Source organism: Mustela nivalis (genome assembly GCF_964662115.1).
Source record: "Mustela nivalis genome assembly, chromosome: 16".
Taxonomy (NCBI): Eukaryota; Metazoa; Chordata; class Mammalia; order Carnivora; family Mustelidae; genus Mustela; species Mustela nivalis.
In genome coordinates, this window is record NC_139035.1 from 2,692,594 (window position 1) to 2,716,063 (window position 23,470).

General features: G+C 52.4%; 1 protein-coding gene across 2 annotated transcripts in view; it reads left to right on the plus strand.

The window, feature by feature from the left end:
- PRRX1 (paired related homeobox 1) overlaps positions 1–23,470 on the plus strand; it is a 72,143-nt gene that overhangs the window by 45,063 nt on the left and 3,610 nt on the right. Inside the window, exons 2-4 of one of the 2 annotated variants that reach the window (XM_082702811.1) lie at positions 9,397–9,572; positions 13,906–14,087; positions 17,816–17,887. In XM_082702811.1, the coding sequence (XP_082558937.1) occupies positions 9,397–9,572; positions 13,906–14,087; positions 17,816–17,870 (413 nt within the window). In that variant the 3' untranslated portion in view covers positions 17,871–17,887. The remainder of the gene's footprint in view (positions 1–9,396; positions 9,573–13,905; positions 14,088–17,815; positions 17,888–23,470) is intronic. The other variant, XM_082702810.1, reaches the window with a different exon arrangement.

The window sequence follows — 23,470 nt, forward strand, 5'->3', positions numbered from 1 at the left end:
GGCTGGTAGGAGAAAGAAGAGAAATAGTCATTCTCATTTCTGTCTGCTAATTTCAAGTCTCTTAGAAACCTTCTGGTTTCCTCTTTCTCTGCACTGTGTTTATAGGTGAACTTGGTTCTTTTAAAATGGAGTCATGCTGCTTCCAGCTTGGAGACTGATCTCTGTAGGGGGCTCTGGGGATGGAGGAACAGGCCACCACCTGGGCTGTTCCCAAGCATGGGTGACAGTAGCCCTCATCCACTCTGTCCCCAGCCAAAGGTGTTCTCAAACGAAGACAAATCGAGACAAAGCAAACCAAAAACACAACAATAACCACAAAAGGACAAGATTCAGCCACTGCCTTAAATAAGCTATGATTGCAAGTTTTCTGTTGGACTAGTTACGGAAAATACAAAACAAACCTACAAACCCGTGGTGCTGGATCCGGAGGGATCTTAGTCACTGGGTCCAAACTTGTGATTTTTCCATAAGGACGCTGCGGCCCAACGTCACAGATTTGACCAGTGATCCTGCTGGGTTAGAATCTGAGCCTCCTGATTGTCCCCCACCCCCACCCCCGCCGAGCCCTTTCTACATTGTTCCACAGAGAATTTAAAAGCAAAATAGAAGAAGTGTGTATGTCTGATTGTGACAATTTTAAAAACGTGTGTTGTTCCTATCTTGTATTTTACAACCCGTTTTACAGACAAGATTGAAACGCAGAGATGTTACGGTGCGGCCTCTTCCTCCACAAAATACTGAGCTTAAATCGCTCTTTACATTTGGCTCTTCTTATTCCTAAAAGGGAATTTTAGGGGTTTCTGGGTAGCCCAGTCAGTTAAGCGTCCGACTCTCAGCTTTGGCTCAGGCCTTGACCTCCGGGTCCCGGAACCGAGCACAGTGTCGGGCTGCATGCTCAGCGGGGAGTCTGTGGGAGATTCTCTCTCTTCCTCTCCCCTGGCCCCCACTCAGGGGCACGCTGTCTCTCGCTGAAATAAATACATGAACCAGAAAGAAGAGAGAGACAGAATTTAATTTCCTTCCACTTAAACGTCATTGGGAAACAGCAAGCCTCTTCTGTTGACTGCGCTAGCAGAGTCCGGGCTCCACAGCGGTCCGGCGTCTAAGACGGGAAAACCTGCCGCGAGGGGCTGCAGTTCTCTACGGGCCCCTCTTGGACTCTGTCTGGTGTCAGCACAAAATCACCCTGGTTCCTTCTCCTCTTGCAGGGAGAAGTGAATTTCCTGTTCCCTGTGGCTTTCTGTGCTGTAGGCTGCTTGTGCTACAGTTAAAACTTGAGACGAAAGAAAAAGAGAGAAACAACTTGAGATGAAGAAGTTAAGGGAGTGAAATCCTGTCTCTCTTCTCAGGTTTTCAAATGCCCACGACAGCCTCTCCATTGTGTTTTCTCCAGCGAAGAGTCTTGCTGCGTCACCGCGGTTCTTCCAAGGCCCGAGCTTCGTCACTAACTGCGCGTGTCTCTGCTGCTCTCGCTTTCAGCTGTGCTTTTTTTAAAATCTGCTTTTTCCCCAGATTTGTCTTTAGAACCTTAAAATGTATTACCCCTCTTCCCCCAAAAATGAATCATTAAAAAATACGACTCAGAGTGGTTACCTCCCATGAAGACACCAATTTCTGCGGCTAATGTCAAGATTGATGTTGTGTCTCTTTCAAAGTGACAACAGTCTCGCTACAGAGGAGAAGGGCCATGGGCAGAAGGCAGGACCTTACTCATCTAGAGCTCGGTAATCCTGCTCGAATACCCGGGCTCTCGTGGGGACCACACACCTGGAATATGGCAAGTTTAGAAAGCTCTTAAAATCTCAGTCAGAACTCACTCTTTTCCCAGAGCTTTGCCTTTCTTGGTTTTCTTCTCATCCTGTTGGCATTTACCAAAGGGCTCAGATATTTAGGGGGAAAAAAATCACTGAATAAATATTGAGTAATATGACCCAAGATTCGTGTTTTTAGACATGTGGCAACCAAATTAGTCAACCCAAGGCACACTGGCTGGGAAATCACTGAATTTTCAGAGCCGGGCTTAGCCCTTGGTCTTCTTCCTGTTTCCTGTCTTTTTTTTTTTTTTTCCTTTCTACTTCATTTCTAGTGAGATTACTTGTTAAAAGTGCCCGTGGCTTACCTGTCTTTGAGTGTAGAATCTGCCTGCTTTCTGAACGTTTCCCCAAAATCTGAACTGAGAAAGGAAAATTGTCTTCTTAGAAAGCCAGGAGTTGACTAGCAGAAAGAATGTCCCAAATGGGGCTTTTCAGACAAACGTCTGTGCATGACTTCTGTGGTGCAATTTTGGATCGCCCACCACATCTCAGATCTTGACTCTTAAAGCTTTTGTTCGTTTGTCAAGCTCCGTAGATCTCACTCCGTGGTCCAGTAGCCAAAATCAAACCAACGAAGCGGCGTCACATATGTGGGTGGTTTTCTCACTTTCTCTGCAGTTTTGCTGTGATAGAAATCTTCCCGATTAAATACCAACAAACAGTGAACAGAAGGAAAAAAAGAAACAACAGCGGTGGCTTTGAGCAGTCAGTCTGTCTCTGAGGAGAAATCATGCTAGCGGCGGTGGCCGTGAAGCCTGCCCTTGCCCGGTGCCTCTCCGGTGCCAGGCCGCGTGCCCGCCGCGTGCGCATCGTGCTGTCCGATGACCCAAGAAAGCAGGTCGTCTTACCTCCGTTTTATTGTTTTGTAAACTGAGGCTCGGAGAAGGAAGGTGGCTTATCCAAGGCCACGCAGTCAGTCAGAAGCTGGGCCTGTGGGAGAGCACGGGTTGTCTCGGTTCCCAAGCCGGTTCACCTTCCCTTCTCCTCCGCGCCGTGCCCCCTGCCGATGGCTGTTCAGTTGGCGCTGATGGAAAGACTCTCGTTTTCCGGTTTTTTTGTTTGTTTTGTTTTTTGACATCTAGAAATGACTTGAAAGTAGGTAAATAGGTAATTCATCCGTAAAGAAATTGGGAGTAGGTTACATATCTGAAGCCAGGATTTTATTTTATTTTTCATACAAGAGAACGTATTTGTTGGGAATTGAAGTCCTGTAGTAATAATTCCGGTACATGAGTATTTTACATCTGATCCTCCGTTCGTGTTTACTGAGCACTGAATGCAAACATACATGTCCTACTTCGAGTTTACAGTCAGGAGGAGACTCAGAGTCACATGGCAGGTCCCAGCAGGATGGAAAGGATGCATCGAGTCCCAGGAGAGAGCCAGGGTTCCAGCACGGGGCTGCTTGGGGAGGCTTTACGTCGGCTCTCCTCGGGGTTCCAATCCGGAATCCTTTCAGAAAAACGTCCTAAGAGAGTTAAAGTAGATGAGGTGATCCTGAGCTGTGGCTCTCTGGGAAAGGCTCTGGCCTGGAGAGGTGCGAGTGAACCCATGAGACAGAGTCAAAAGCAGCACAGGTCCCACGAGGACACCTCTGGCCCTGCAGGCTTCTGTCTTCCCAAGGATCGTCCGCTGTGCTGAGAGTGCTGAACTCTGAGTTGTCTCCACGTGAAACCACCGTAGCTTTACACAGAGCGACTGACTCAGCTTTGGGGGCAAAACTATTACAAATAATATTGTACACTTTTAAGAGCATTTTATTCTCCAAAGGATGTATGTCCCCAAAATTACATCTGAGGTGTTTTCATGCTATCTTCTAAGGCTTAGGACTGACACTTGACTAAAAATAAATAGTGTTATTTGCCAAGTTGACCGTAAAGAAAGAAATTTGCATGTCAAGGACCATGACGTGAAGTTCAAGGTCCGGCAGCTGCAATGTGACCAGCGCTGCCCCACAGCCGGGCCTCTGTGTCGGGACTCCGTGGTGGAGGAGCTCAGCTGTGCTGTTGACAAGGCATGGGTGCTCCGTTAAACTTGGCTTTGGTCATCGTGATGCGCTAGGCTTGGTCTACACTGCAACAGCCATCCCAGTGAAATGACCCCTGTGCCATTTATCGGGCACATATTAAAAGGACACAGTCCTAATTGCAATTGGAGCTTAGTGTAACTAAAGAAACTCAAATGAATGCCGCCGCTGTATCTTGCTGCTTTTCATAGGCCTTGCAAGGAAAGCAAAGCAGTTTTTAGTGGCTTTTGCAATTACACTTCCCTTCAATTTTCCAAAGGTTGCAGGGCCCGAACCGCACAAATCCCATTAAAGTAAGTAGTTGTTGTGCAATGTAAGTTCCTTTGAACACATTCTTCAATGCCCATAAAATGATCAGCGGGCTGCTCTGGAGGTCCGCTCGCCTGCCATGTTTTCAACCAAGAGGAAGAAGGCCGGCTTTGATGTGGTGGTTGGTCTCTGCTACTGAAGCTGGCGTTTTATCTTCTTGCATCAGATTTCTTTCCAAATTGATGTGACTCAGGCATACGAAACACATTTTTCTTCAGATTTTATTCCTAAAATATGTTTTTGCTGTACCTTTAAATTACATTTGGCTGACCTATTTGGAATTTCCAAGGCTTCTCCCACCAGATGCAGAGCAGAAGAGGGTCGGGGTCTTTGGGAGCTAAGGGAAGCCCACCCGGCGAGTGCGAGGCCGTCGGGAGCTGGGGTCGCCCGTGCTACCCGGTCCCCCATCAGAGGCCCGACCTCCTCACGTCGTCTTCCCCACCCAGCCTTCAGGGCAGCTTGGCAGCCAGATGTGGGGTCCCCTGTAATTGCAGCCCTGGGGACGCACAGACCTATTGTTCCCTTTACCTTGTACTTGAACGTAGGGGGCCTCCCACTGAGGACTCGGAGCGACACTCCCATGTGTTCTCATCCGCATCCATCACAAGGGCCGTTCCTTTTAACATCTCGTTCTCACCAGTGTTTCTCCTTGTTGGAACCCTTCCTTTATCTTGGAGCCTCTTTTCTACTATGGAATAAAAATGAAGGACGAATGTCTTCATTCACGAAGGAATCAGAACCACACAGCTCCTCCCATCTCTACTAACCTGTCTGAAGAAGAGAGAGTGAAGGTTCTGTCCTCCACGGGTAAAGTTATCCAAAAACAAAAGATACCGTTAACCAGCTATTTGCTAGAAACTGTTAAAAAGAATAATTGGGAATTCAGAAATTATTCAGCCTTCAAAACTTCAGGTGAATCACCAAAGTTCTAAGTTTCTGGGACTGCATTTATGCCACAACATGACCATGACTGTTTCCAGATTTTATTGTCTCATCATTTATCAAGAGACCCTCAGTCATTTCCACAGGAATATGGAGCGCACAGAGGTGACATAACATTGACTCTGAGAGAACTGAACCATCATTTTTTTAAGTGTTTGATGACACACTAAAATATATGTAGGGATTAAGAGAATGGAGTGATAGTATGGATGGAAATTACCGCAGCGTCTTAGAGGAGCTGACACTGGGATGCATCATACCAAACGGGGGTTTTGAACTGTGTCCTGAAGGGAACGAAAGTGAGGGGCTAATAAGGAAGCAGAGAGAAGACGGAAAACGGGGTTTGCTACTTCGTAAAGACCTGCTCCTGTTTAACTGATGAAGCGGAGAGGAGCGGAGGCCATGGAGAAAGAAACTTCGAGAACATTTGGATCATCTGCTCTTCCAGATGAGAGAGCTGACAGTTCTGTGACTCTTCTGGTAGGAATGACACCGCGTGACACACAGGCACCCTCTCTCTTCGACCCTCTTTGCAGAATTCATGTGGAAAAGCCTGCATTTCCTACAACATCTCCCCAGGGTCGTGGTTTCGTCTGTGCCTCTGATGCTTCACGCGCGTCACCGCGGTCACTTGCCCTGGAGGCCGCAGCGGGCTTGGCAGGGCAGGCGTCCAGCTCCGGCTCCGGCACACGGGGTCGTGATTTGCGGGAATTCTCACTTCCTTCTTCGAGCCTTCATGACCCTCCTCTGTAAAATAAGAGCGTGGAAGCCGACAGCGTCTTGGGCTTCCTGTGGTGCCAGTGTTCTGGGACTCATGGTTCCACGTGCAAGTACACCGGCTCACAGGGCCATTTTGCTTTTTTTTTTTTCAATTAGGAAACGTGGCCGTAACTGTATACTGGCAATTTACTCCATCATCCACAACACACGTAAAAATACATAATCATTCACAAAACCCACAAATGCCTCGCCTCAGAAATACGGCGACTTTGATAAAGTCGCACCCGCGCCCTCTGTGGCTATCCCGCAGCTCGCTGCGTCCCGCCCACGCCAGAACCCCAAAGCCTGAGACGCCCCCGATGTCCAGTTGGACACTGGTGTCCTTGGGCAGCATGTGTTAAAACTGACCTGCCCCGTGACTGGTTTTACAGGAAAGACGACCCCCTCCAACCACACACACGCGACCTCCTCCCCGTCTCTCAGCCGGCGTCGAGAATCTGCGAGAAAGGGCTTCCCACAGGTGCTGCGAACGAGGCCTTTGTAAAGCTCTGCGACCTGCACCGCTCTTCTCGGGCGCCCAGGGGCCTCGGTTGGGTCCCGTCTTCTCCCGTCTTCTGTGTTCTTGGAGGAAAACAGCTTGTGGCGGGTGAGCAAAGACAGCCGAGCCCGCGGGCTGCCGCTCGAGCTGTTCGACGCATCGTCTCGTCCCGTTAGGCCGGCGCTAGGGAGGGCGTTTGCCAGATCCAGGCTCCTCGGACCCGTTATTTGTGTGTCTTTTCTCACCTTCAGCATGACCCGGGCCAGTGTTTTCATTTGTTAAAAACAACAAGAACATTCACTGGGACGCGTTTGCTGGCCTCGTGTCAGGTCATCCTAGCTATTTATTCTGTGTCATAAACTATAATTCTCCATTTCCCTTGCTCCCACGTCAGGGAGCTGGTGGTTTCTTGTGGACAGTCAGTGGAATCTGAGCGAACGGTGGAAGGTTTTAAAGAACTACTAAGAGGCTATGTAGCAGGTTGTAGGGCTAAGAACCAAACATAAAACATTCTTGTTCTTGATCACGTTTGGCAGCACAAAAAGAAAAGGCTCATAAAACAGCATAAAGAATTTAGAATGTGTGGCTCTATCAGAGAAAGACTTCTCTTTGAGGGAAACAAACCAACCGTAGGACTGGCTTAATAAGGGGTTTCCTTCATGTGAATAAACGTAATCGTCCAGGGTCTGTCTGATCGGTCTCAGTCCGGGGCAGGATGGAATCTACAGGTTTTTTCCTGAGCCGCGTTTGAGAGGAGCACGAAATGCACATTGTGCTGCCGTCAGAAAGGTCCGGATGACCTAGAGAGACTGAAGTACAAGCCATATAAAGCTAGACAGGAAGACTGGGGAAAGTGAATGGAAACCGCAGGAAAGACTCCAAATATTTAAGTACGAAGGAGAACACAGAGGTAGGGCCCCTGCTGAGCGCTGTCTGACCCAGACTTTGGTTCTAGGGTGGATGTGGCTGTGGCTGGTTCTGCTGATAGGTGAACAGTGGTACAATCGGGCTGTGGGCTGGAATGTTCCAGGCCTCGATCGGTCCCCGAATTCGCACTCGTTCAACTGGCTCTCATGTCAGGATGCTGCGGAAACGACATTCTTACCGAAAGTGTCACAGCAGCTTCTTTGACGCAAGGCTCCTGGGAACACAAAGGGAACAAAGCCAGGGAGGTGGTCGACTGTGAACATGACCCTAAAACAGAAGGAGTAAGTGTCAGTTCTTCTTAGCCGGGGGAACGGAATTGGGATTATATGGGTTTTTCAGCAGAAACCCCAAAAGACAAGGACATTTCAAGTTCAACAAGCACGAGCTCTCTCCGGGTGCTTGAAACACCCCGAGGAAGCGTGCAGGCTCCGCTCAGCCCTCAGGGAGAAGGGGTCTCTGAGCAAAACCACTTGGAGGCCTCAGTTGTCAGGCACGGAGGGGTCCTGGATATAAGCTGCACTTTGAATCCACATCCAAATGCAGACCGTGCCCTCAGTTTGTGACAAGAATAATATCACAGCTCCGGCAGGTATCAGTTCTCTTGAGGATCCGGATTCATGCTAGTGGCTTTTACTTATTTTGTAAGTAGGCTCTGGCCCCGCCGGGAGCCCAGTGCTGGGCTTGAACTCATGTCTCTGAGATCAGGACCCGAGCTGAGATCAGGAGTCCACGCTTCAGCAACCGAGCGGGGGCTTTCTTGAGTGTGTTGTGTGTCTCTGGCCAGAGGATCCGGAGACGTCGAGTGCTGGGAAAAGACCCAGGAGCTCCTCCAGCGTGTGGAGCCGGGGCCAAGCGCCTCTCTCCGTCTGTCCCCGCTCTCGTCTGTCTGTCTCCCGCCAGGCTGGGAGTCCGCAGGGAGGGCAGCAGGAGTGCAAGTCCAGCTCCTCGGAGCACGTGTCTCAGGCTCCGCACCCCTGCGCTGGACATCTCTGGGCGCAGCATGGCCTCCACAGGTGGCCCGGCCTCCCGGGACGGCTGGCTGGGGCCGGCGGTGCCGCTGGTGTTGGCTCAGCTTCCCGCATCCATCGTTCCTGTCGGTGCTGGCTGGGGTGGGGGGTGACCCACCATCCTCTCGCCCCATGCGCGGGCTGGGTGAGCTGCTTGCCAAGGTGTGTTTGGGGGAATCGACAGGAAAACAGGTGAAAACTTGGGGTCACGATTCCCCAGAGGTCCTGGGCTAGACTGTTTCAGAGATCTTGAGGTCTGGTCCTGGCCGGAGTCCTCATCCGGGGAGCCTCAGGCCCATGCTGGCTGGGGGGCGGGTGTGCGGGCGCCTCCCTGATCTGGGCCCAGGCTTCAGCCGCCGCCCTTAGCAGAGCACCGAGCCTCGAGCACAGGAGTTAGGAATGACTCGGTGTCCCCTGGAGAACGCGTGGGGAAACGGGAATCGTCCTCACCAGTTTGAGTCACTCTGCATTCGTGGTTGGTTGGTTTTTAAGGTTTTATTTGGCAGAGATCACAAGCAGGCAGAGAGGCAGGCCTGGGGGCAGGGGAAGCAGGCTCCTCACTGAGCAGAGAGCCTGATGCGGGGCTCGATCCCAGGACCCTGAGACCATGACCTGAGCCGAAGGCAGCGGCTTAACCACTGCGCCGCCCAGGCGCCCCCCGGGCTCGTGACTCCGTGGGTGCGTTAACGAGAAGGAGCCGGAGTTGGGGTTTCCTTGGGAGGACCCTGTGCTGAGGATCACGAGGCGCATCAGGCAGCTCAGGCCCCCGGAACGTCCTGTCCTCCGGCCTCTCCGCAGAAGCCCGGGGAACGCGGCGGCAGGGCGGTGTCCGCGGCCGCGGGGGCAGAGCCGGCGTCCGGGAGCGCGCGGTCTCCCGACGGCTGGGGCTGGTCCGGGGTGCAGGCGGCCCAGACGGCAGGACCGCGGGGCTCGCCGGCGCCGAACTCACGGCCCCGGGGCCCGCCGCGCCCGCGCGCTGGGACGGACGCGGGGCTCCACCAGCGCAGGGAGGAAGGGGGCGCGGGGCGCGGCGTCTCCCCGCGGGCGCTCCGGAGGGGGCGGCCGGGGACCCCCGCGGCCGTCGCTGCTCAGCCTCGGTTTCTCTCGCCGCAGGTGACCCGCTGAACTCGGAGGAGAAGAAGAAGAGGAAGCAGCGGCGGAACCGCACCACGTTCAACAGCAGCCAGCTGCAGGCGCTGGAGCGCGTGTTCGAGCGCACGCACTACCCCGACGCCTTCGTGCGCGAGGACCTGGCGCGCCGCGTCAACCTCACCGAGGCCCGAGTGCAGGTACCGCGGCGCCGGCCGCTCCAGGGGCCGCCGGGGGCGCGACCACACCCGCTTCTGCGGGCAGCGGAGCCTTTTATTTGCTCTTAAGGTTTTATCCATCGATTTGCGAGAGGGAGGGCGCCGGCGGGCGGGGGAGGCGGGCCGAACCCCGCGTGGGCCTCGACCGCAGGCCCCGGGATCGTGGCCCCAGGGGCGGCAGGCGCTTTGCCGACGGAGCCACGGGCGTCCCCGCGCGGGATTTCCACGGACGCGCTGCGAGCCCTGCGGTGGGCGGCCGTACCCCGCTTCGGGGCGCGCCCCGCGGCTGCCGGCCCTGCGGAGCCGGCGACCCGCGCTGTTTTCCGAGCGACGGACTCGACACCACCCCCCGCACCTCATCTCCTGCTGCTGCGTTCGGGGTGACCAGACGGGCGGGAGACGTGGGGGTGCGCCTGCCGGGAGCGGACGCGAGCGCAGCGGGAGCCGCCGGGAGCCCGTGCAGGGGCGACTCCGTGCTCTGCGCAGGGGGCAGGCAGCGCGCGGGGCAGCGCAGGGGCAGCGCAGGGGCAGCGCAGGGGCAGCGCAGGGGGCAGCGCAGGGGCAGCGCAGGGGGCAGCGCGCGGGGCAGCGCAGGGGCAGCGCGCGGGGCAGCGCGCGGGGCAGCGCAGGGGGCAGCGCAGGGGCAGCGCGCGGGGCAGCGCGCGGGGCAGCGCAGGGGCAGCGCGCGGGGCAGCGCGCGGGGCAGCGCAGGGGGCAGCGCGCGGGGCAGCGCGCGGGGCAGCGCAGGGGGCAGCGCAGGGGCAGCGCGCGGGGCAGCGCAGGGGCAGCGCAGGGGCAGCGCGCGGGGCAGCGCGCGGGGCAGCGCAGGGGGCAGCGCAGGGGCAGCGCGGCCTACGACGTCCTCGCGGGGCCACTCGGCCGCCGGGACATCACGCGGCGGGATTCGTGACGACAATCGCCCCGTCGCCAGCGCTTCTGGAACCCTCGGTGCCAAGTGCCGCTCTAAGGCCTTTCCGTGACCTGGTCTGCTCACTCGTCAGGGCGCTGGCGGGCGCCCCTCGCCCTGCAGACGTGGACACTGAGGCACAGAGAGCTTGGAGCGCCCCCCGGCGTCGCACAGCCGGCGAGCGGCTCGGCCGGGGCCTGAAAGCAGACCCAGCTCAGGCTTTCAAGCCCCAGAGGAGACGCGGAGGCGGCGTCCCCCGGCCGAGGGCTCCTTGTCCGGCTGCGTCGCTGCCGCGGCCGCACGTGATGGCCTCGGGGTCCTCCGGAGCCGGCCGCGCTGCCGGCTGACAGGGCGGGCGCGGATCCGGCCCATCCGTCCTGTCCGCTCGAGGAAATGGTCCCAAGTGTTTGTGCTCAGTCCCGGCTTGAGGGATTTCCTTCTGCGTGTGACAGACCTCTGGACCGGCAGGACTGGGGCGAGACCCCCCAGAGCATGGAGGTGGCAACTGTGTCTGTGCCACGAGGCGCTGTATACCTCGAGGGACGCTTGGGTCGATGCAGAGGGCCCTGGAGGGCCCTTCCACCGGAGGGGAACCTTGGCCAGAGCCGCCCCACAGGGAAGCGGTGACCCCACCTTGAAGGACCTCCCTGGGAGGAGACAGAGGTCAGCGACAGGGAAGACTGTCTAGACCCCTGCCCGCGTGGGGGCGAGGCCCTCAGCACTGCCTGGCGGTCCCTCCCTGCTGGGGTGAGAGGGACCCAGGGACCTGCAGGGACGAGACTCCGCCGCTGTGTCCTCCCATTTCGCCATCCCAAGCACAGCCCCGAGGTTTGCCTTCCCGCGGCCTCTGCCCCACGCTGCCCTCCGCGGTGCTCCGAACGCGCTCTGCGTTTCCACCTGAATCCCTTCCTCTCCCTTCACACCCGCTGCCTCTTCTGTGCCCCGGGCCTTGGCCTGCCGCGGTGTAGTGAGTCATTTTAGACCCGCAGCTCCTTGAAGCGCCACTCGGACTGGCACAGAAGGGCACCCGGGCAGGCCGTGCTGGCATCGTCCGTCCTTCAACGTGGAAGAGCGGCTCGTGAGCCGGTCCTGCCCCCGGTACAGCGACAAACAAAGGCTTTCTTAGACGCTGAAACTATTGGCTCTTCCTGCTCTCTCGCCCCACTGTGTTCTGATCCCTCTGGGGGCTGTGGGCATTTGGGATGTGAGCGGACAGAACTCTCCCTCCGCCACGTCGTTCCTCCTCTGGGAGTCCCCTTTCCGCAGTCCGCACCGCTCCCTTCCGACCTTGGCCTTTACGGCATCCGTCACAGCATGACACCGTCATGTTGAGTCGTATGTGGGCCAACTTCCCCTCGAGTCTGTGAGTCCTCTCGGATGGAAGCCGTATCTTACCACTTTTGCAAAAATTCCTCCCCTTCTTTCTTTTTCCTCTTCTTTTTCTCCCCCTCGAACATCTATCAAGCACCTATTATGCTCTTGGAAATGTTTCACTTTGTGGGGAGGAGTAAGACACTGGCCCGCTCCTCCAGGGCCTGGTCGGTGGGAGACCGAGACCGTAGACGGGCTGCCACCCTGTTTGGACGCGTGAGCTGATTCCTCCGCTCAAGGAATACAGGAGAATTCGTGATAGACCAGAGGAAGGGACGATCAAATCTGCCCCGGGAAAGGGGGTAAAAATACACTTAAATGAAGCACCCATTCTGTGCCACTCTCACGACAGCCCGTGCGTATTAGTGTCCCTGGGCGGTGCCGAGGCGCTGAGGACAGCATTTTAAAGCAGCGGGGCCGGCATTTTGATCCAACTCCATCAGACTTTAGTCATGTTCTTTCCACTACGATTCTTCACAAGAAGGGGATACTAAAGTCAAATCTTGAAAAGCAAGTTGTTGGATGCCTGGACGGAGAGGGGGGCTGTCACAGGCAGAGGGAGCCTTTGGCTGACTATTCAGAGGCGGGAACAACTGAACACACCCGGTAGTCCCAAGCCCGAGGCGGGAGCTGGAACGCGGAGGGTCCATGCGAGAGGCCCGCGAGATGCAGGACGTGGCTGGGTTGGTGGACCAAGAGCTCATTCCCGAGCAGACTCTGTTCTGTGGTAAGAAGTTTCGGTTCTGTTCGGTGAGCAATGGAGAGCTGTGGATGACAGCCGATTCCATTTACATTTAAGACGATCAAGGTAGCAGTAGTGCCAAGGACATATCAGCAAGAAAAGAGCGGGACGCGTGCGGACCCAGAAAGCAAGCGCGAGTCACCTTCTCTGACTTCTGCCCGGCCCTTGCACCCACACGACCCACGGGGCACTAGCCGTGTGGTGTTTTACACCAGCATTGCTCCCAGGAGCTGCGCGCTGTCCCACTCCACACCACGGGATGGCTTTTTCCCAGGCCTCGTCCTGCATTCCCCGTTAATTGTACCTAAAAGATTTGTTTTGCAGTTTGTCAAAGGTACGTGCCGGTCTTTTTTACGTGACTGGGAGCTGCTCTGAGCAGAAAATAAGCCTCATCTCCCTACTCCCGGCAATTAGCACAGGCTCTGGAACACGGCAGGGACCTCCAAAAGCTTTCTCGAATGAGTGAACGCCTGCATACGAATCCGTGGCGCTCTGGACGACTGGAGTGGTCACGAGCCAGATGTCCCCGAGCCCAGGAACGCGGCCGCTTCCGATCCCAGTGAACGCCAACAACTTACTCTTGTCGAACCTGTTTCCTCGACTCTGAAATAGAAAAAGTAAAACCCAGTGTACGGAATGAGCAGGATCAGTAGAAGCAATGAATGCAGTGCGCTTCTGGAAGTTTCTAGCCCTGGCAGCTCTGGATAAATGAGAGGTGTGCCGCGAGCGGGGACGGGTCCTCTCGCTGTAACTTCCTGCCCCTGCCCTGGTGCTCTTCGCAAGGCCCCGGTAAACCACTTGCTTCGTAGATTCTTGCCGCAGGCACCAGTGGATCTGGACACGAAGAACTTTCTTTAAATGTCCAATAAGCATTTCAAAAGCATATGATATTTTCACATTTTGGAGAATTCTGAAAAAGACTTCTAAAAAAGCCAGTCTCCATGGTCTAGCGAGGTTTTTCTCTTTTCCTTGATTACAAAGCAACAAGGGTTATAGACCACATTTTGCTGCCTCGTGGGTTGGTCTTGGATCTCCTCTTTGGGGGGTGGTGATGGAGGCCCCGCAGGGGCCTGTCGTGATCGTCTCTGATAGGAGGGCGGTGAGCTCGCGCGGCCGCCAGGGAAGGACTGTGGCATCTTTGTATGGCTCTGGGAAGAGGGCTGTACCTGACCCGTCTCTTCCCTGGGGAGGCGTTAGAGGGTAACCTTGGCCAGGACGCTGGCGTGACTCGCGTAACCTCCTCTTCTTTGTTTCCCTCTCCCCGCTGTGCTCTGCTCCTCCCCACACTCTTCCAGGTGTGGTTTCAGAACCGAAGAGCCAAATTCCGCAGGAACGAGAGAGCCATGCTGGCCAACAAAAACGCTTCCCTCCTCAAATCCTACTCCGGGGACGTGACTGCTGTGGAGCAGCCCATCGTGCCTCGTCCTGCTCCAAGACCCACCGACTATCTCTCCTGGGGGACGGCCTCTCCGTACAGGTGAATGGCGGGCCCGCCCCCCCTTGCTCCACTTCCACACGTTTCTCAGCGGTCGGTCACGCTCAGAGCTGCTGGTGCGGCCGGCTGACATTTCTTACTGGGTTACCCTCTTCAGAGACATTCAACTTGCTGACACCCCCAGATTTTCACGGGAGATTACTAGTTGCCCCAGGAGCAGGGTTTGGGGCAGAAGAGAGAGGGACGGGCCATCAGCAATCTCCTCTTGGACTCAGGAACTCTTGCAAAGGTTTCAAAGATGGGGAAGAATCTAAAAGAAAAGATCATTAAGCTTTGCCCAGAGTCCCTCTTGCGACCATTCAGGAACAAAACTTGACGCCACTTCCAAATTTAAGATAGATGGGTTTCATTACACTGAAGGAGAAATTTAACTCGTAAGGCTCCAAGTGTAGGCTCAGAGGTGAACGTTATGGTAAAACTGATTTGGAATTAAAAGACAAGAAGGAAGAAGATGAAAAGGAAGGGAGGGAGGAGTGAGAGAGACACAGAGAGACAGAGAGCAGAGCCAGAGAGGGAGGAAGGGACACCCCCAGCCGTTCTGACCACGCTCATGGCCACGGTCCCTGGTCAGCGGGTGGGGATGGTTTATGATCCAAAATACCTTCCTGTTCTATTGCGAATTCTCACTTCTCTGGAGTGCTTTGGGGGCCAGTTTGTCTGTGTGGGGTTTTTAAAAGATAAAAACAATGTGTGATTCACACTAAACTTTTATATTAAAAAGGTGAAAATTTTTCAAGAAGCAAGTAACAGAGTACTATTTCAATTTCTTGGAAAGACTTTTAACCTCCATTTATTATGCTGTTCCCATAACACAGATTAATTTAGCCCAAGGGAAGTTGAACCTAAGCATCGTTACTGTTCTTAAGTGCCTTTCTTTGAACCTAACCCTGAGTACTCTTAGACCCAGGGTCAAGGCTGCGTGTTCTCTCTGGCCAGCTGCAGTGGAGAAGTGTTCACAAATTCATTTATGGTTTTATTTGCCTTTTTATTGTGAAGGTTAATCAACGCTTTAAAGAGCGGCCTTCAACTAATTATAGGAGATGATCCCCCAGCTGGAGTTCAGCTCCTAACGTGAAAAGCCATGTTCGTGAAATGTAAATACTTTTCAGAATCGGTTTTAATCAAAGCGAAGGCCTCACCTCATCGTTCTTTCTGTTCCACATCGATTCCTTAAAAGAAATGCCACAGTTGTGTTTGGATTTTTTTTAATCCCCCATGGTGCAATTAGCCTGAATTATGTTGGTTTTAGCACTTAGAGACCCCATACCTGGGAAACTGGAAATTTCTCCAGCTCTCAGATATAGTAAGCCTTGCTGATTTCAAAAGATCAGTCCTATCTCTATGTCCGATTTAAAATTTAGACTCTTTTCCCATTGGAAAACTTACTAAAAACACATCTTGAAGACCGTTGTGAAATCACGTATCTTTTAATATTTTAAAGAAGTAGAAGGCCGCTTTGTCTGATCATTATTGATAGCTCACAGACTCATTCAGTGGCTTGGGAACGGATGTGGTTCAACATTAATATGTTAAGGTCTCTGGTTTGAGTTTGGTCCTGACCAGGAAGTCCTGCCCCTTTCCCTACCTGGGTCCCAGTTAGGAACGTTTCACACCGGCTCTCAGCCATCCAGATGGCTGCCGTGTAGTCCTTGGCAGCCTGAGAGAGAGTCTGAGGGCACCACACTGCGGGGGTGAGGCTGAGCGCCTCCCCGAGTTAGTGCTGGACCAGACTACCCGCCCCTACGTGGGGGTCACGCCCCAGCGCCCGCGTCACACACGTGTGGTACATGGGCGTCATGCTGCAATCACCAACATGCAATTGGTGTGTGCCTTTTTGGGAAATGTTCTATTTTATTTTAAAAGATTTATGTAGAAATACTAGATACATTTTTTAAGAAGCATTCATAATGCCACCATCTTGATATAACTCGTTTATTTTTGCAATTAGAGTTCAGTATTTTATATAGTGTAGCCTTAGTGTACATATCTTGTATTCTGCTGTTTTCATTTAAAAATCATAGAAGCTAGTGCTTTTGACTCATTTCATGGTATACTTTTATATAGTTGTTTCTCTTAGATACAGAGTTTGTAAAAAAAATAATTAAAAATCGCATAGGATCTGATTGTTCATATTCTGTATGAAGAATAAATTAATCTCCAGATAGAAGTAGAAGAATGATGGTTTAAAACACTAATTTAATCAATATCAATGTTTTTGACCCAATGTTGACTGAAGTGTTTTTATTTTGGTTAATTTCTAAAAGTGGCAAGGCTATTCTGTTATCGGAGATTTTTCTGCTCTGTTTAGGACCAAAATACATTATGGTTTCACAATTTGAAGCTTGGTAGGAAATGTGTCTTGTTTAGGAAACATAAAACAGAAACAAGTGTTGAAAAGCAAAGGAAATGAGAGACCTTTTGTGTTATAAAAAAAAATTAACTGGCTATTTCTGTTGGTACATTGATGTTAAGTTAGTTATCTCACATGTGACATTCATTAAAAGGCATTTCTTTTGGTTAATCCTTGGAACGCTCCTGTGTGCTAGCTCCGTCCTTGCTCTGGTTCCAAAGAAGAAACTGAACACTTGCCCAAGTGTAAGCCTTCAGCCAGCAGACTAAGACCCGGTGCCCGTGGTGCCTGTGTCTGTCTGTCCAGCATACTAGGCCACGTCACCATGTTCTCATTCAGATTCAGGCTTCCATTACACTGAATGCAGTAAAAAGAGTAAGACCGGGAAACTGCAAACATGCCCTTTGATTCAGTGTCTGTCTCAGATCGGGGCTGCATGCGTGCAACTGAGGGCCGCCTTCTGGGGTGTGTGAGCATCCCCTGAAGGACTGATGTGGCTTGGTCATGCGACCAGGCAAGAGTGAGCGGTTCTGCCAGAAAGGATGGCTCACTGGCTTCCAGCGCTCTCCCCTGGAAGAGGAGGGGAGGGAACCAAGACTCAAAGCAGTCGTTTGCATGTGGTCAGAATCACGGGATGGGAGAGAGCCAACACATTTTTTTCTGGGTGTCTTTTATGTCCAGCATGGCGGCTGTATGATTTATCGTCCGAGCTGGGACGCTTCGGAGAGTGAAAGAGGAGAGCTATTAATGATGACACGTCACTGGGGACATATGGTTCCCCCATTTATAGCACGACATGGCCCCGTCCGTTCCCTCGAGCACGTTATGGGTGATGACGTCAGGCAGGCAACGGAACCACCAGGAGGAGCGGCGCGTCCTCCGACACAGACGCTGCTGTCTCGGCAGCTGTCTGCTGCATCTCCCCGTCGCCCGTGGGGGGAAGCCGGTTCTTGGCACACGCGCCCACTGCTTAGATCAGAACTGGGCAAGGGAGGGCGCACACGGCACCGGAGGTAGTCAGTCCAACAAATCGCGTGGGGGCTTCAACTCCTGGGGAGCAGTGACCAACCAAATCCTAGACTTTGACCTGTTATTCCAGATGAGGTAGTCGAGAAGCTTCTCCCCAGAGACATCCTTTCCTATGGGAGCTGGAGAATGGCCTGGATCATCAGGGCCACTTCCAGAGGGAGGACTGGGCTTCCCAGAAAACTAGTCACAGGCGAGAGAGCGGCCAGCTGTCCCTGCCCACGGCTCCCCTCCCTGTCCTGCTGCTCCTCCCCGTTTGATCGCGGTCATGGTGCTGCCTGACATCCACTGAACGCATTTGGCTCATTTCTCCCTTTCACGCTTTCAAAAATAGATCCTCGTCCCTCCCAAGATGTTGTTTACACGAGGGGCTTCATAACGGATTCTAACGGAAGACACTGAAAAGGTAACTTGTCAGAGGGGGACGAGGGTGGCTGCTGGGGGTAGGGTTTAAGTGGGAACGAAGTGTGTTCGAGAAAGCGGGTCTTGGCAGTTTTTAGCAACGCCACCAGGGAAGTCCTCAAGTGGGGATACCAGGGGGAAGCAGAGCCGCGGGCGTATGTGTCCTTGGAGTTAAGGGGAGCCGCACAGCCGAGAGCAGGGCTCCTCCGAGATTACTGAGCACGGGAGTCTCCTGGGATCAGGCTGCAGTGCAGACGCGCTCTGTACGTCTGGCTCAGGACTCGGCTGCGTCTCTAACCTGCTCTCCCGTGGTACTGAGGCTACGACCCCAGGAGTAGAGGACTCTAGGATATGGGGCAGGGGTCAGAAGAACCGCGTTCTTGTCCTGGCTCCGGCCACTCCGCAGGCCGTCAGCCGGGTTGTCAGGCTCTCACGCAGCCTTAGGGCCGAGCGAGCGGCGTCTGCCTTCTCCACACCTCCCAGGGCGTCCGAGTCCCGGTCGCCGACGTGCACGTGAAAGAAGCGACACGGAAGCCCTCGAGACGAGAGAGAGATGCAGGCCCCGTGTGGAAAATGTTCCTCGGAGGGGAAGTTAGATACGGCAGAAGGGTCGTGAGCGAACAGTGCACGCCAAGGCTAATGCAGAAAATAAGCTTCTGAATTTCATAAATGTTTATTTAATCACAAAGGATCACCTCCAGAAGGATTTATGGGGTCTCTCTTTAAAGGTAAACGTCCACAGGAGAGCGGGTATGGCGTGGGCTTAGGTCGAGCGGATATACCTGGTTCTCGCACTGCAAAAGCCGCAGCTGGAGCCTGGCCTGCGACCGCCAGCATCACCGCGCCGCAGCGGCCTCGCGCCCACCGCCTTTGGAAAAACCCCAATAAGCTGGTGAAACCTCAGGGTCTCAGGATGACACCCAGACTGCTCGGGCCGACAGATTTGTCTTTGGGGGGGAATTTTCAACAGCTTGTCATCATCTGTCCGAGAGGGCCAAAGAGAAAACGAAGTTGCGTTGAAAACAGAGGCAGGCGCTATTTTCCCCCAAGTGTTTGGTGGATCTGTGGGGCGTTTCGAAAAGCAGAGGGGCAGGTGCCTGTAAGTCTCCGGGTTTAGAGTCATACCATATATAGAATTCTCCACGCTTCCTTGGTGTTTGGCAGCGATCTGAACACGCTCCTCCTCCCGACAACCTTCCCGGGTAGGTTGAAATGATCAAAAATGATCTGTCCCCAGTGCAAGTGGAGCCGACCCCCGCCGCAGTTAGCATTCTGCCGTCTGTGGCTGATCTCCATCTGTTAAGAATCTCCCAACAAGGAGATGGAAAGATTTCAAGCTTGCTTAAATGTGTCAGCTCCGTCCGCGTCCCGGCGCAGAGCTGCTGGATCAACAGATGGGACCCAAGCATTTCTGTTCCATCTCCGCTTCCGCAGTGCACTTCACTTGGCAGAGCAGTTTCTCGGTCACAGACACAAAGAACCGACATTCTTCAAAACGCAAGAGAAAAGATGCTTTCGCCAAACCCTATTAACCCAGTTCCTGTGCTCAGCTCATATCCATGTCCTGTTAGAGAGGCAGGTGGCTCTTAGAAGGCAGGACCAGCGGGCCGGACCTGTCGGTGCCGCTAAGCTCTTGACATTACCACGTGCGTCATCGATAGGGATCACTTAGTCTGTGTCTCACTTTCTGATCCCGGCAAGTGTCCTCTTGTGTAGGAACGAGTGCTCGCTTCACATTTTGAACGGTCCTATAAAATTGGTCGAAAATACCTAATTAACCCTCTTTGGTTTCGTCTTGGGAGAAAACGTTTCAAGATCCTCTCTCTCTGCCTAACATAGACCTTTGTAAGTTTTGGTGGCCTGGGAAACAGGTGGTCACAACAGTCTTTCGCACTGGTGGCCAGCCAAGGCGCTCACGTCTGTTGTCACTTTGGGAAGTGGGTCCTCTCCAACTTACTTTTCAGGCTTTCTTTAAAGCATGACTAAGCGGCTCTAGAGTACCCACTCATTAATTCTGTCTTCTCTGACCTGTCACACGTCTCGCTTGTCACTGGTGTGTCAATGGACTGCCTGCTCCTTGCCTCCATGGCTCTTTCAGTGCAAGTCGAGGAACTAGAACCATGTCGAACTACCAGACGGAGCACAGACTTGTAATTCTTTAGTGCAGGCGCTATTCCAAACCCTGGTTAGTCGTCTATGAAGTAAGACGGGCTCTGTTCTTGTGTCCTACTTCTTAGAGCTGTGCCATGTGCTAGACTAAGTTGGATCCATTTTTGAAAATTTATAATTTCCTAAACATTTACCAAGGGCAAATGTTATCATTTGTTGTGCTCCTAGGAAACTGCAAAACTCACTCATTGACAGCAGCTGCTGTTCTAATCTTCATGCCCCACTAACTTGAGGGCTACCTACAAAGCATCGCACAGGGTCATGAATGCAGTGATACCCTTACAACAGCACCACAGTACAATCAGATAAGGGTACTTTCTCGACTCTAGAAACTCAGGCTTCCATTTAGGGGAAAGTGTCCTGGTGAAAATCCAATTTCCTGTGCAATATATAACTAATTTGCATTGATTTGGTTTTGAGATGGAAAATGGATTATTTTCTGGACACATTTGAGAGGGAAATCTCAGTATTTCCAAAAGATGTGTTACCATATGAAGTCTTCAGACTAGAATATCAGATGAAATTAGTCAACTACAAAGCAGCTCTATAAAAATTGTCTGTAAAATAGATAATATTGAAGTCAAAGCTATAGTAGACGTTTTTAGAAAAGAGCAATGATGTCTTCTGTAAACAAAAACAACCCCCAAGGGTTCCAGTCCCCTTTGTCTACTATGGAAAATGGACTCGATCTCTGACCATCAAAAAAGGAGAAAACCGGGATGCCTGGGTGGCTCAGTGGGTTAAACCTCTGCCTTCGGCTCAGGTCATGGTCTCAGGGTCCTGGGATCGAGTCCCGCATCGGGCTCTCTGCTCAGTGGGGAGCCTGCTTCCCCCTCTTTCTCTGCCTGCCTCTCTGCTTACTTGTGGTCTCTCTCTGTGTGTCAAATAAATAAATAAAAATCTTTTTTAAAAAAAGGAGAAAATCTCTATGAAATAGGACTTTGCTTGCCTAGAGCCTCAAAGGAAAATAGAACCTCAAGAGAATTAGGTCCAGTACTTGAAAGAGTGATACTCCACGACCATCCACAATTTACCATCAGAGAATTTTTTTCTTTATGCTCTCTCATAAAATTTTAGCCTTCTGTTTCCAGGAGCCGTTCAATTTTATTCTGTTTAACCAATAAGATAGACAATGTGCCATTTCAGCTCCTCTCTTATGCATTTTAAATGGTACTATGGGCCATCTTCAGGATTTAATTCTCTCACTAAAACCTGGCTAAGAAAGGTGCTGGGTTCATTTCATGATCTGTAACTTAGAAGCATTTCCCAGACCCAGTGGTCTCTTATCCTAACAAATGACATCTTTGATTTCCTTGAAACCTTGGGTTTCAGTATAAACTGGCAATTTTTTGAATGTAGGATTTATGGGTTTATATACATTTCTGGTAGTGCCTTGAATGGAAGCAAGTAATTCATATAGAAATTAAATGAGAGTACTATATGGGTTTCAAAAATAAATGAAAATTTGTGGTGTATCACTAAAAAACAAAACAAAACAAAGAAACAAAAAAAAAAAACGTGTCCTATTTTAACAGGGTTTCTGATCATTTACCTCACTCCTAATTGAAACCTGTCTTAACTGGGGACTCTTTTTCTGCTCTGTTGGGAGACAGTAGGAAAGTGATAGTCTGTTGTTAGTCTGTACTAATCTAATATTTGTTCATTTTTTAAAGATATTTTTGATGGATCAAGAATATGTAGTCATTGGCCCTGGCTTTTGTCCCATTGTCCCATCCCTTTGATTGTGCTCATTCTGTCAAGAGAGCAAATGTAATAGGAAGAACTACTTCCTAATGATAAAAGAATATTGGTGAATTTTTTAAAAAGATTTTATTTATTTTTTTGGAGAGAAAGTGTGAGTGAGAAAGAGAGAGCTCAAGCGGGGGGAGGGGCAGAGGGAGAGGGAGAAGCCGCGCTGAGCAGGGAACCCGACGTGGGGCTCCATCCGAGGACCCCGGGATCATGACCTGAGTCGAAGGCAGCGGCTTTAACCCACGGAGCCCTGCAGGTGCCCCTGGTGAGACAGTTTTGAAAACCCATCACTCCCAGCAGGAGGCCGAGCGAGACCACGGACACTGAGCAGAAGTCATTTCCTCACAGGAGATCTCTCAGCTCTGTATTCGTCACACACTTTCTTGAGCGTCGACGTGTGCCAGCTACGAGGTTAGCTCCACCCGAGGATACAGTGGTGGACGGGGTCAGATGTGGGGTCGGATCTGTGCGCTTACAGTGAGGCACTGACGTAAGTGCTGAAAGGGAACTTACTGGGTGCCCTCGGAGAACCCAGCTGTGCACAGACGGTTGAGAGCTTCTTCCCGGATATGGGTAAGAGTGAAGCAGGTAAAAATGAGATGGAAGAACGTAGAATTCTTTTGGAACAGTACGGAGTCTTCCTTTTTCTGCCTTAAGACACACCCCCCCCACACACACACACCAGCGCTATAAGAATTTTAAATTAAGGATGTGTGTTTCTGGAGAGACCTAGTGATCTGGGACTAATTATACTTCATGAACTGAATTTTCCTGGGCTAACTGCTAGTAAGTGAGCTGAAACAGGCTATTGTGAGTCTTGACCGTAAGTCTCAATGTATGGTCTCCCGAACAGGGACGCACGGCACAGGCGGTCTATTTGGAAAAGCTTTACTTTTCTCTGTCTCTGGTCTGTCACTTGATCCCCAGAACCACCAACTCCCGTGTGGCTGGTCGACCGCCCCGGAGTGCAGTCAGCAGTGGAGCTCCCGGCGTCCCATTTATAGTCTAGCTCATTCCAGGCCTCCGTTGAAAGGGATTTTGCTAATGTTAGAAACAACTAGAAATATTTTCATTTAACTAGAACGAGATCCCTTTTAACTGTTTAGTAGACAGTAAAGAATAATTTGCTTCCAAGTCTGAGAGACCCTTACTTTTTCCTTTAAAAGAAATTCATGGATTCCATTCACAGAAAACCACCAAGTGCCCATTTCTGTCCAGCTGCTTTTCTGGGTCTCAGTTACCATCTCTGACCATGAAAAACAACTTCAGGTTTCTCTCAGGAATAAGGACAAAGAGAGAAAGTTATCTCTGAGGCCAGGAATCCTGAACCTGGACAGGGCCTTTGCTCGTTCATGTAGGGGATTTAAACAGTTCCCAAATAACTAACCTAAAGGCATCCTGAGCTACTCAAGTCCTCTTGGGAAGAAGCTACAAAGTCAAGGCCGGTCGGACAGGAAGCGGCGGCAGCACCTGGGGCTCCGGGCCGGGGGGTCAGGGACGGGGGCTCTGCTGCTCCAGCAGCTCCCCGCGCGGCCCCGCCGACGGCCCGCAGTGTGGTGGGCGCGGGGTGACGAGGCCACGGTGCCCCACCCCCCCAGACGCCGCGTGTGTCGCTCCCGGCTCCAGGGGCTGTGACGGACGCAGAGAGGCCACCGGCCGGGAGACG